The following is a 13154-nucleotide window of genomic DNA, read 5'->3' on the forward strand; positions in this document are numbered from 1 at the left end:
AACATTATTAATGCTGCTGAGTCGGCACCGGCGACGTCATCTGTTGGGCCATTGCCTGCAGCCAAGCCCAATTCGCGTGCGCTTACAGTTGCCGAAAGACATCATCTGATTCTCACACATCGAGAATATTGAAAGGCATGGAAGGCAATTTACTTTGAAGCTCCGTATCTGTCATAGACATCACAAACTTCAACATATGCCTTATCCTGCCCTTACGAAGGCTGTTCCCACTGATAACATGATGAAAGCTGCCGTGGTGAAACAAGTAAAGAGCTCTGATCTACTAGGTACCCTCTGCTATTTTAAGACCTGAATTTACTGACCCTAGTGTGAAGTTCGGTGTTCCGTGGTCGATAGAAGATGTTCCCGCTCCCACCTCCGAATCTCTCGACGATCATGATATCCTCATCAAAGTCGCGGTCGCTTCGTTCTGCCATACCGACATCATGGTATTGAATGGCGTCTTCCACGACAAGCCGAGCGGGCTCCCGGGATCCCACGAGCCATCTGGCACCATTGTCGCCCTTGGCTCGGAAGCCGCGAAGAGCTTTGCCGTCGGTGACAGAATTATTGCTATTGGGATTAGAGGTCCTTGTGGCGATTGCATGGACTGCAATGGTCCAGAAGAGTTCCAACTAAGCTGCAAGTTCAACAAAGGCTACGCCGGCATTTCTTCACCCGGAGCCTTTGCAGAATACACCGTGCTGGACGACCGCTTTGCCGTCAAAATACCGGATGAGTTGAGCTTCATCAAGGCGGCTCCGCTAACCTGTGCCGGGTGCACCAGCTGGCGCGCTGTAAAGAGAGCAGCAGTCAAGCCAGGGGGATGGCTCGGGATCGTTGGCAGCGGAGGTGGTCTGGGCCATCTTGCAATTCAGATTGCGAAGAAGCAGGGCATCAACGTCGTGGGCATTGAAGCACGAGATGTTGCTTTGGATTTGACAAGAAAAGCTGGTGCCTCGGCCGTGGATGTCAGACCTGGGAAAGACGTGATGGTGCAGCAAGTTCGAAGTTTGATAGGGTCACGGGGTGCCGGTAAGGGCGACGACTTGTGCGATGCAACAATCGTACTTAGCGATGTCGAGCCGGCTCTTGAGACGGGCATGATCATTACCAAAGGGCACGGCCAAGTGGTTGAAGTGGCGCAGCCAAAGCGAGTCAACTTTCCGTTTGAACAGATGATATTTAGAGACATTAGGGTGATGGGGTCTAATCTTTCTAGTAGAGCAGAGCTTGCTGATCTAGTGAGGTTTGTTGTCGAACAAGATGTGGAAGTTGAGACAACCGTTTTCCACGGGCTACAGAGTTTGCGTCAAGTTTATGAGTTGTCAGAATCTGGAGCCTCGGCGGGAAAGGTCGTGGTCGTTATAGACGATACCCAGGTTTAGGGTTCATCCAAAATTCTACTGCTGTGCAGAAAGGATTAAAACCCCACCTTACAAGATCTACAACAATTCCACAAGGCGCCATGAATAATTGCTCTTGATTCAGGCTGCTTTCAGAGGCCGCGATCAGTCGTGATGGGTATGTGGCAAAGACATGTCTCGATGGGTCGCGGATCACGATGTCTGTGGTCATAGAACGCCACCATCATGTTCCGGAATATCGGGCGGAAAATCGGGAAAATGCTACGATGAATCAGAATAACACTATCACCAAGCCGCACATCTTTCAAACCATTGCGCGGGATACAGAAATTGTAGACTCAACAGAGATGAAGATTATCATTCTACAGATTGCCTCTATCATACCTACCGATGAGAGACGTGCTACCGCAACTTTATCATGGAACTTTTGGGATCTTGTCTCCGATTGCACAGAGTCAATCACACCTCGCGCCCAAGACTGCATTGTAGCGGCAACAGTTCCACATAACTGCTACATTGGAGCTCTGGCAGAACACAGAAAGATTTCTAATATGGAGCAAGATTGAGTCACACCGAGGAACTTGCTGAGCCGCTCGAATTGGGGATCATCCCGAACCCAATCGGCATGCCGAACCTGCCTCTTGTGGACTCTTACTGGGGAACACCGCCCACTTCACGAGGCAAAAAGACCTTACGTTTGCCTTGTAGGCGAGCACTGGCCAAGCCTCGGCCGAACTATCGCTGCCGACTGATGAAAATAACACTTTTTACATTACAGGCAAGACCTCCGATTGGCCAGGGCCACATAGACTCTAGCGAGAACGAGTGTAAGAGATCGCCAAGCCCACTACGACCTCCGCCTGTACGGTAAACACCGCTCGCCTAGGGCAAAGGTCCTCGTGCACAAAGCGTCATGAGCGGGCGCAGAGCTGTATACTCCAGTCGTCTTGATGTAAAGATCGCTTGGAAATCTGAAACCATGCGGCCTCAGCACAGGGCAAGCTCCCCGATCCCCAACACGATCCCCATTCCGCATACGTATACTAAGTTGCTGTAGGCCTAGGCAAATTAGTCAGATAGCGTAGATAGCTAAGACCGTGGCGTTCATCTGGACCATTAAAAAGCTCGGGCGATTTCCCGATTTCCCACTGATTATTGAGCTGCTGTGAGACGCCCTCATTGACAATGATCACGAAAGCAACGAAGATGAACTCAACAGCATCGACGGAAAAACACGGAAAATCAGGAGTTCCACGACGAGAGTCGAATTCTAGCCCTAGCGACAATGAGGCAGTAAATGAGCCAAGACCTGAAGCTGTCAAGTTGGCTCCGGGACGTAGAGTGGGTTCTGGCCCTGGAAGAAAGCCCAAGGCGTGTAAGTACGCCTATTCAAAGATACCGAGTGATGACTTTAATCATCATGTTAGGCCTCGAATGCAAGAAGTTGAAGATGAAATGCGAAATATTCCCTGGCGATAGAAAATGCAGGCATTGTCTTCGACGAAAGGTTGACTGCATCATCAAAAGAACATACATGGCCCAGGCCGACTCGGATGAGTCACGAGCTCAGAGCTCGCCAAATTACGAGTGAGCTATCAAGAGAAAGCACCGTGTATACTCCAATACTAACAACCCAAAGAGAAAAGATCGATGCGATGCGAGAGGAAATCCAGCAAATGAGGCATTCATTGGATGCTGTACTGGGCAGAGGACAAAATCACAATTCCACTGAGAATCTCCAGCTCAGGAAACAATCAGAGAATAAAGAGAAAGCCGACAATCAGTATGCATTACATGTTGGGGCGACGCCGAACATTTTGAGTCCGCCCAAATCGTTGTCCGCGCGGGATAGCTCCGCGCGGGGAATAGGGGGCCAGGATGCCAATACGCGATTGGCCATGACCCGCGAGGATTCGCCCAACCCAGTTTCTGATGATGATCAACAATACGGCCCTGAGACATTGGAGGAACCAATGGGTAGTCTTTACGAGGTGACGCGACTTAGGAATGTCCGAAGTAACCAAGCCAACACCCCTCAACCAATACCCCCCGACGACAGCCACTTGGACGATTTCATATCCCGCGGAGCCATATCTGAAGAGAAGGCCGAGGAGTTGTACAACATGTAAGAAGTGCCCTGGCTCTCTTTCTCAAGGTCTTCCGCATTGTATTCACGGTCACTGCTTCAAGCCAACTTGCTGACCGCCATTCGTCCCAGCTTCCTCAGGACTCTAAACCACTACCTTTGGGTTGGTCTCGAACAGGTTCATCCATCATGGACATCAGTACGAAGATCGTCCGAACTCCTCGCGGCCACCATCCTGACAGTCACTGCACTACACATACCAACATCGTCTGACATCTTCGACGTCTGCTACAACGAATTCCTCTCGCTTGTGTCATCCTCCATGTTTTCTCGCTATCACTCGGTCGATGATGTTCGTGGCTTATGCATATCAGCGTTCTGGCTATCAGAGCACTCGTGGAAGCTGACAGGCCATGCTATACGTATTGCAACTGAGCTCGGCATCCACCAATCCTTTATACACGCACTCGAGGGCGACAAGGAACACTTCCTGAGGGCAAGGCTCTGGTATATGCTTTACGTTTGCGACCGTCACTTTAGTATTGCTTATGGTCGACCTCCCACTGTCGCGGAAAGCATACAATTACGGGAGTATGAACTGTTCCTAGCCAGCCCCTTCTCTGATGTGCTCGACGTCCGGATCCTGAGTCAAGTCAACCTGATGCAGATTCTAACCCGTGTCTACGAGCGATTTTCTGAACGCCCTCTTTCGACCATCGAAGGGACTTATACAGCAAATGGGAAAGAGATTAAGGTCAACGAGTCAGTAGGAGTTAAAGGGCCACCGAAGATCTCTGCGGCAATGCTTGCCGAATCTGACTTTGACACCCTCCGAAGCTTTAACGTCGAAGTTGATCACTGGCGTATGCGATGGTACCCTCGACAACCACCCAGCCCTTTCATCGGACAGTTCACAAACAAGGGAGTGATTCTCTACTCATACTTCGCCAAGCTTCAGATCAACTCCCTCGCGATCCGCGGTGTATCGATCAACTCCGACAAGTTGTCGACCGAGCGCAAAGAGTTCGCCAATATGGCAATCTCAGCTGCATCGAGCATTCTGACACTGGTTCAAGAAGAGGAGGACTTGAGGAGAGCCCTAGTCGGAACGCCTCTATACGTCCACACCATGATTGCCTTCGCGAGCGTCTTCCTGATGAAGGTTGCCGCTAAGTGGGGCAGCATAATGGGACTCAACATCGATTACGCCAATGCTTTACGGCTCCTGAACAAGATGATAGCTGTCCTAAAAGAGGCAGTGGCTTCCGAAAAGCACATGCTGAAGCATATCGGACAAGGACTGGAGAAGATGTTGCAACGCATGAGAACGGCTCGAGTGCGCCAGGATAACAGGAGAGAAGGCGTCAGGGAGATTACTAACGGCGACGCTCGTCTGGAATCATGTGATTGGAGCCTCGGCTCTTCTTATGGTGTTGGTGCGGCTGGCCCCAACGGCCTAGATATCAGGGATTTTGAACAAGGTCTATTCAGCCCACCCGGGCTAGGGGCTCAAGATACAACACAGAGTTGGAATACTGAAACATTCCCTGAGCCGCGACAGGAATCAACCATAGCGCTTGCAGATTTCGGGGATGACGTTACTGGCATGAACGAAACTCTGGTATATCAAGCATTCGGGAATGGGTCCGCTAGCGATGTGTACAACATGCTGTCTAGCCAGTTCTTGTATTAAGGCAAGATGTCGGCTGTGTCGAATGTAAAACATCAGGAGCAGAAAACATAGACCTCGGACAACAATATGGCTTCATTTAGGAAACGTTACACTAAGGCCGAAATCGAAACTATGAAGAACACTGTGAACAAGCCAACTCAATCATGAAGGGCGCTGTTCTAGTTGAATCATATCCGTGCAGGCGATGAGGGAATAGGACCCAGTTCTGCGGCGCAGCGCCGTGCGCAATTGACGATGGGCAGTGTATCAATCTCCGTCCGAACTGGGTCAACCAGCGCTCCTCATAGCTGTAACTGACCATCATGATATTGCAAGGAATTTGTTTCCTTGCGACGTCGACGTTTGAAAACCAGTTGACTTCACTGACAACAAACTCATCCCCTAGGGCGTATACAATCTGTCCAGAGCCAGCGCTTGTTTCTAAATGTAATCCTTGGCTCAAAGGGTCCACGTGTCTTCCGTTCGCGACACGAGTAACAAACAGGCGTGTATATGAATTATAACCAACCATTTCCTCTGTGTCTGTAGGTGATTTGTCAAAGCCCTTCTGCTCAGAATTGACTGATGGTTCCGAGCCAGTCTCAAGTCTCAGCAATTCAGGACTGTTCAACAACGCCTTGATCGCCATTAAGGCACCGGACGAGTTGAACGCCAAAGATTCAATACGTCTCACGTTGATAGACGCAAAGCTTTGAGTCCATACCACGGCACCGGTATTGGAATCTATGAGCCTTGCATAGTAGTCATGTGAAACAGCCAGTTGCGCTCCATCGCGACTGAATTCAATCCTCCCCGTATATTTACAATCCTTCGGATCCTGAGATGCTTGTAGCCAACGGCAGTTGCAAGACGGGAAGTTCCATAAGGAAACGCTCTTAGTATTTCTACTGGTTATGGCAAGAGACGAGCCACAAGATGAGAAACATAATTGTCTCAAATCACCATCCAGACTTGAATGCTCGTTTTCGTAGCTCACGGACTGTAATATAACCGGATGGTGGGCTGAGCAATCGTAGATGACAAACCCGGCAGACGACGCAACCGCAAGAAAAGCACCACTCGAGCTCCAGGCAATCGCAAAGTCATCGTCTACCTTGATTGGGACCTCCCATGGTGTGTCAATAATCGCAACTTCAGATCCCGTTTTATGATTCTCGTTACCAGTGTGCCACAATGTAACTTTGCCGTGCGATGATACGACGGCTAGACGCAGACCATCTGGGGACAGAGACTGGCGACTCATATCAACCTTATCAGCTCTATTCGTGGTACAAAGTGGAGCATGCTTGACAAAGCCCAGGATGCTGGTGTGGATGATCTTTACTGGCTCGAAATCTGCAATAATGTGCTGTCCATCCGGAGAAAAGGAGACACGTGTGCCATAATCCAGTATGTGGACCAATTCTGGTGGATCTTTCAAAATGTTCCAAATTTTGAGATACGAATACTCGCCAGTGTATGCTAAAAGACCGTGTTGGTTAATTTTCGGTCTTTTGCAGGGGACTGAGTTAATGATATGTGGCGAAGAAGGCGATGATGAAGCGTTCGTCCCGTTCAAATCCCAAATGAAGACCTCCATTATGACATCATCCCAGTCGAGCTGGTCTTCTACAGGTGAATCTGAACCAACTGTCGCCAATAGAAGGCCTTCGTCCGATGCTGTGACCTCGAAGAAAACCTGCCCTTCTGGAGCTGAAAGACTTTGGATGAGCGCGCCTGACTCCGCATCGTAAACATGAATAGAATTTGACTGCTCATTGTCGATTATGACCATAATCTTCCCGTTGTGTGTGAAATGAACCCGATCCAGGAGATGAAGGCGATAATTCAAGTTCGTTTCTTTTGTATCTCCCGTAGAGGGTTGCCAGCAGGTATACCAAGTATGAATGATATCAAAGGTCTCGCTCATCAGATAAACATTCCCATCGGATCGTACACACGCAACATTGCCAGTTGTTGCCGCCGACACCAAAAGAACTTGAGAGAGTCCATTTCCAACGGCAAGCGTGGTCTCTAGGCCCGCCATCCAGTCCCATAGGATGATGCCATCAAATCTGTAACCGATGATAAGCATGCCACGATTTGTGAAAGTGATGCAACTGGAGTGCTTCTGGATGTCATCATTTCTTTCCAATAAGACTCCAGAGGTCGCATTCCAGATGTCAATCTCATCATGCGTGGCGATAGCAATGTATTGTCCGTCACGAGACCATACCACATTTTCGACGAATGACGTGTACTGATGAAGAGTTCGGCTCGTCAAGTCCCAGTCTTCGGCAACTTCTGGCAGCTTGACAATCCAGCCTGGAATCTCGCATCGAAACTTTTGTTTAACCAACGAAGCCTTGGGTGCGAAGATCAAAGCGGACACATAAACTTGGTAGGGCGCGAGACTAATCCCGTGCTCGTTTTCGGCAAGGAAACGGCGGGCATCTCTCAGTAATGGCAAGGCTTCTGACTGCATTCTACTGCCTTGGCTGGAGAACATGTCTTCGAGAGTTAGCAAATCTCGGGGTGCCTGGTGAAGGAGATTCATCCAACTCATTGCTTCAAACCAATAGAGCAGATATCGTGTAAGGAACTCGTGGGCATCCCGGACATGTATTCCACCACCAGACTCTCTGAGGTGCATGACCCAGTAGCGACATGCGTATTCGAGAGACCGAGGGATGTGCTGGTATATCCTTTCGCGAGGAATCTCGTCTCTTCGAACTCCCGGGTCATCCAGTCGGCAAAGGTCGTTTCTCAACCCAAAGCCGGATTGGTCGCCCATAACTTGCAAGCAGCAGGCGAAAAGGTCCTTGTGTGTAGACTTTTGGTCGACCCAGAAAGTTTGATCGCCGCTGGAGTGGGGCTGTAACAAATACTCTCGGAGTGACAAATGGAGGAGCCTGACTGAGTGTTCTGGCTGGTCATCCTCAGGCACATCCAGGACGGAGTGGAGGCTGTTCAACAGGTAGCGGATCTCGTCATTCTCGATACCCAAGAGCTCTTCAAGGGAAGTGATTGAGAGTGGATCCGCTAACAATATGATGGCGCCCACGACCTTGCGAAACCGCGTGAGTAGCTCCTTGCGTTCGATTTCTTCCAGATCCTCTACAAGTTGATCCAGAATTGGCCTGTATGTGATTTCAACACCAGCTCGGAAGCCTTCACTTTGACGCAGGGCTTTTTCTAATTGTGCTTGGGGCCTAAACCTTCGTCTTCTGTCGTCGATGAATTTACAAATGGTAGATGCGTAGATGAAAAGTGGAACAGAGGCTTTGACGAGACGTGTCACCACATCGTCACCGGGCCAATCTTGATCAATTGCATGAGACACACGGATAGCCCCTAGTTCACTTTCTATGAATGCGCGGATGTCGTGTTCGATGATGGGCTCGGGTATGTCGTGTAGTGCCACGTCTTGATGAGAACCGGTCGGCACATCTTCGAGGAACCCCAGCCGAATGGGGACCTCGGGGCGACTAGTTAAGAAGATTCTAGCATCAATGTTGCATACTGTAGCTAGTTTGGAAAGTATTTTGATGATGAGTCGGCTGCTTTCTAGACTCTCATCGACTTGTGAACGATGCTCGAAACCGCACTCGTCCAAAGCATCGACGACCAGAATCAGGGTAGGAAAGGTGACGCCGGATAGCTCGACACGGCTGAGCGGCTCCAGTATCAGCTTGGAGAACTGAGCCTCCAGAGACTTATCCGGCAAGTCCTGGTCTTCATTGATGGCTCTTAGGATAAGATTCTTGAGAGTTGGGACCCTTCCAGCGATTTGTCTTGCGACTGTGGTAACGAACAGTTTGGCCGTGTTGCGGCCCTCTCGGGTTCTGTTGAAGAAGAAGCTTGCAGCAAGTTGACCTCTGTCGGCAAACATCTGTGCAACTGTCTTTGATATGGTGGATTTGCCAGTGCCTGCTGGGCCGCGCAACCAGAAAATGCACCTGCCGTCCGGGTCGTCCGCCCACTCCAAAACGTCGCGAAGGAGGTCTTTTCTTGTATCGTGATGGCAAACTCGCGTTGACTCATTATCGTAAGAATCGAAAGCGGCGCCCGGGGCACTGGGAAGACTTTTGATGTCCTGTATGTCTTCACGCTGAAGCGCGAGATGCCTGGCAGGGTTAGAACTTCGCTTGAGCGCATAGTTACGACCTCACATACATGGGATCCACCTGCAAGGCTGCTAAGAAAGAGTCCCTCCAGTGGCGTAAACTGTCAATGTTCTGAGATACTTCAGTGCTTGTAAGCGGCCATTTGAGGGATTTTCCGATCATTCTCATCCGGCTGGGATTCTTGCCCGGGTCAAGTCTCTCTGTCAACTCGAGTAGCATCTTCTCGCATCGTTCTACATCCTGACGAAACATTGCAGAGGCGTTGAGCTGCCTTCTGTGGTTTTTTTCCGTGCTTTTATCCCCCAGAAGATCTTGGATCTGGCCAACAATCCGAGCAAGAGCATCGCTCTCCTCCTTCAGCTTTCGAATGTCCTCTTTCGCATTGCGTGCTTTGCTAATGTATTCGCCACAGACAATCTCGAGTTTGACGGAGAGATCAACGACGGCTATGACGTTTGCGAGGACGCCAACAGCCTCCATAGTCGTGGTTGAAGATTCACTTTGCCCGCTAGGAACCAGACTTTGTCTGTGCCCGGGAGCAGAAGAGGGTAGTCGCAAAGAGCCTCGAATTGAACCAGAGATTGGCTTTCCCAAAGAATTCGAAGTACTGTACGCTAAAAGTAGCTGGTGGTGTTGCGTTTCAGCAGAAGAGTGAAGAGATTGCCATTCTGTGTGATGCCCGCCCGAGGTTGATGAGGGGAAAACGAGGGCATGGCGAAGAAGGGTTGGCAAGTCGTGCCCAATCAAGATCGATTAAGACGGGCGTGAGATTTCGAAACCTCAGGCATTGTTACAGAAAACTGCAGCACGTTTGATCTTATCCTCTGCTACGAGCCGCAGCCTGATTATGGATGTCTGGTTACACTCAGGGACATCCACCAATGAGGGAAGATTGCCAAGGAATCGTATTACGCGTGTTGTCAGATAGACAGCGTGGCTACCAGCGAGTAACGGCATAACTGTGTATTGATTGATGATGATAAGTATAAGTGGCCAGTTGGCCAGATCCATCGAGATGTGCTACACTACATGAAACAGATGCAAATAGGCCATATTGGGGTTAGGAAGCAGTACCGGATTGCATAGTTGAGATGCTTGACTCGGTTATGCAATGTGGGCCTGACACGTGTCATACGGGCCAGAACTCCCTTATAGACGAAAGGTTCCAGAGCTGTACGGATGTCAAGAATGATGGATGTCGTTTCTTTCAAATTAATATGTATTGTGGTGTGACTGGTATCAATGCTCCGTCTGACTACTCCGCTCTGCCCTTGTGCTTTCCTCCCTTGCTATCCAAATCTCTAGGTGGTTGTACTGAGCCAAACTGATGCATGACGCCATTGCCATCCCGTGATATCCAAAACTTAATCATGAAATAACGCCCAGTAAATGTGTTGTATCGCGAAACTCCGTCTCCTCTAATCATCGAAGAGTCACCAGCCAAGGACGTTGAACCAGCTCTTGCGGGGGTCTTCGACGGCGCCGTCAAAGACCTTTTGGCGGGCGGCTTCGCTCTGGGGGTCCCTGTACTTGGCGAAGAAGCGGTCCATTTGTCGTGACTCGGTCATGAGTTGCGAGCGGACGTTCATGGCGATGGCAGAAACTGTGACAAACGCCGTTAGTAAGGTGCTTTGAAGTTATTGACGTTGACTGGGAGACTCACTAATGCCGACGGTGATGGCAGCAGGCAGAAACCTGGCAACAGCCGGGGAGGTGGTGGGAATTCTGGTGGGTTGGTTGACCATTTTGAAGGTTGTTTAGTGGGTTGAGGTTGAGGTGTTGTGGGTTGGTGGTGGTGTCTGTGTAAGACTGGAGAGAGATTGCCGAATGCTGTGTAATTGAAACACTGGAGATGTTTGCTTTTTGTGTGGTCGATGTGGACTGGAGTGCATCTAAGATCCGGTTCTCTGATCGCAGTCATGGTGGAAGCATTTATAAAATCAATCATACCTGCTTCTCCCGAGCGTGGTGTGGTTGGCTTCTTTGGGTTTTCTTGCGTTGTTCGTTGATAGTTCGAGGGTGGTGCGGTGTCCGGCCGAGTCTGGTGGTGCGGTGGTGTGATTGCGTCCCGATGGCGCGGTCCAGTCATTGTCTTTCTGCGGGTGGCTCTTCAGCAGCTGTCAAATTTGGTCTTGGGGACGCCCAAACCCCCTGTCTGTAAGGCTCCTTCGGGCCATATGGGGATAAGATCCGACCCTAACTCGTTTGCCCTTCGCACTATTCCCCGTTGGTTCGTCCTGTGTCGACAGCCTTGGAAGTGGAAGGATTTGGGCCAGATCGGAATCTTTGGGCCTGTACTGGCCAGCGTGACTCTGTCGGTGGAACGATTTCTGCCCGGCTGGCGGCGACCCTGTTCGTAAGCATGCATCCTGATTCGTTGGGGTCCAGCGGCGCAGCATATTGCAGCTTGAAAAGCGGCCTGTCCAGTCCCCCGGAGCAGATCAAGTGGTACGTTGAGCAATTACGGTCGGCACGATGCATTGATGGATGGAATCATGGACTTCGCCGTGCATGAGTTGCCTTGGCCAGCGCGACGTCATGAGGACTAGTAGACGCTTCCGCGTCTTTCTCTTGTGGTTCTCTTGATTCTGCCTTTTCTTGTGTTTGTGGTGTTTTCCGGAGCCGACACCCTGATTGCAAAATTTGCGGGCGTGGCTGATCAGTTGGTTCGGCGGACCCGATCAGGAGATTTCGGGCCTTGCCGGCCCCTTTGCGTTCACGTGCCTGCTGACAGCCCATCAGGCACTTCGATTCAATCAATCACTGTATTTTGTTCAGTCTCTAATGGTATCTTCGACATAATTCAATGCTTCATGTTGATAACTCCGTGCTCCTTGCCTGGTCCACGTTGGTGTTCTTCTTCCAACATCGGTCTTTGCCAGGATAAGCTGTGACGCATGATGATCCAGGCAATCACTGTATTCGGCTGCCGTCTGCGGCACTTATCGACGAAGATGCGTTTTCCAGATATGGTTCACTAAACGTGTTTTGCGCTTCTTACACGAAGCAGTCAACGTCCTAGACATTGGATGTCAGACGTTAGATATTTCTCCAGCAATGGGGTTTGACGTGAAACTTGACAGCTATGCAGTGTTCATCCCATGCCAATCGGTTGAAGATTGTGGAACTTTTCCAGACACAAGCGAGGTCCAGCACAGTGGTTGAGCTAGAGCAACGCTGCAACGTCCCGACAGCGCATTGTTACAGTGACGCCCGTGTCAACGGTCCACTGCATGTCTCATTCGCTACGAGAGCCAATTAACGCCACTCAGTCTATTGAGTTACCTAGGCAGTCGTTGCATCGCATGAAAACATTGACTTTTGGCAGGTAGTTATATTTCTGTCTATCTATATATTATTTTCTAACAGTATCGTTCACTTATGCTTGCACTTAGTGGGAGGGTATTCCACTGATTCAAGCATCTTAGAACACAAGCAGCAAACCTAGCCACAAGAGGCAACTTTGAAGCCTATGGGGGCTTTTGCCCTCCTGGCAAGTAGCGGAAAGTGGGCATCATGAGCTTACATTCGCCGTGGTCTCTCTTTCTTTCATTTGCTGTATTATTATACCTGTTTTTGTCTTACTTTACCCTCTTTGGTGTACCTGTCGTCTCTGTCAGCGACCGATAGACTGCTTGTCACACTTATCCCATCGAGATATTATTTTACGGTACCGATGATTGCCTCGTGATTTCTTATTCATTTCACATTTCCATCAATTGAAAAGGCACATTGTGGTCTCAGAGCAATGATACCTTAGTTCTCAGTTGCGCATGCTCACCAACGAAAACCCAAAGGTGTGTGTAGGAATCAAATGTTGGTAATTAACATTATGTACAAGAAGAAGAATGGTTTCGACCTTGCGGCATACTAATGCTGCTATTCGTCTTGTTGACCTGGCA

At 49.8% G+C, this 13154-nt stretch overlaps 4 protein-coding genes across 4 annotated transcripts; 2 read left to right on the plus strand and 2 right to left on the minus strand.

Moving 5' to 3' along the window:
- Positions 1-446: 446 nt before the first annotated feature.
- adhT-0 (alcohol dehydrogenase) lies at positions 447-1388 on the plus strand (the record flags this gene model as incomplete). The annotated part of the gene is made up of 1 exon (XM_032021208.1): positions 447-1388. One exon carries the CDS (start codon positions 447-449, stop codon positions 1386-1388), a length of 942 nt encoding a protein of 313 aa, XP_031881721.1.
- Positions 1389-3265: 1877 nt separating this feature from the next.
- On the plus strand, positions 3266-5146 carry prtT-1 (Transcriptional activator of proteases prtT; the record flags this gene model as incomplete). The annotated part of the gene is made up of 2 exons (XM_032021210.2): positions 3266-3492; positions 3586-5146. 2 exons carry the CDS (start codon positions 3266-3268, stop codon positions 5144-5146), a joined length of 1788 nt encoding a protein of 595 aa, XP_031881810.2.
- A 1608-nt stretch (positions 5147-6754) lies between these two features.
- Positions 6755-9732, minus strand: CGGC5_v010169 (Vegetative incompatibility protein HET-E-1; the record flags this gene model as incomplete). The annotated part of the gene is made up of 3 exons (XM_066152278.1): positions 6755-6805; positions 7083-9252; positions 9302-9732. The coding sequence occupies 3 exons, from the start codon at positions 9730-9732 to the stop codon at positions 6755-6757; spliced, it is 2652 nt and encodes an 883-aa protein (XP_066008443.1).
- Positions 9733-10685: 953 nt separating this feature from the next.
- CGGC5_v010170 (uncharacterized protein) lies at positions 10686-10997 on the minus strand (the record flags this gene model as incomplete). Its single annotated transcript, XM_032021212.1, has 2 exons — positions 10686-10855; positions 10916-10997. 2 exons carry the CDS (start codon positions 10995-10997, stop codon positions 10686-10688), a joined length of 252 nt encoding a protein of 83 aa, XP_031881809.1.
- Positions 10998-13154: the final 2157 nt, after the last annotated feature.

This window comes from Colletotrichum fructicola (genome assembly GCF_000319635.2).
Source record: "Colletotrichum fructicola Nara gc5 chromosome Unknown KSG_Nara_v1_contig05, whole genome shotgun sequence".
NCBI classification, from domain to species: Eukaryota; Fungi; Ascomycota; class Sordariomycetes; order Glomerellales; family Glomerellaceae; genus Colletotrichum; species Colletotrichum fructicola.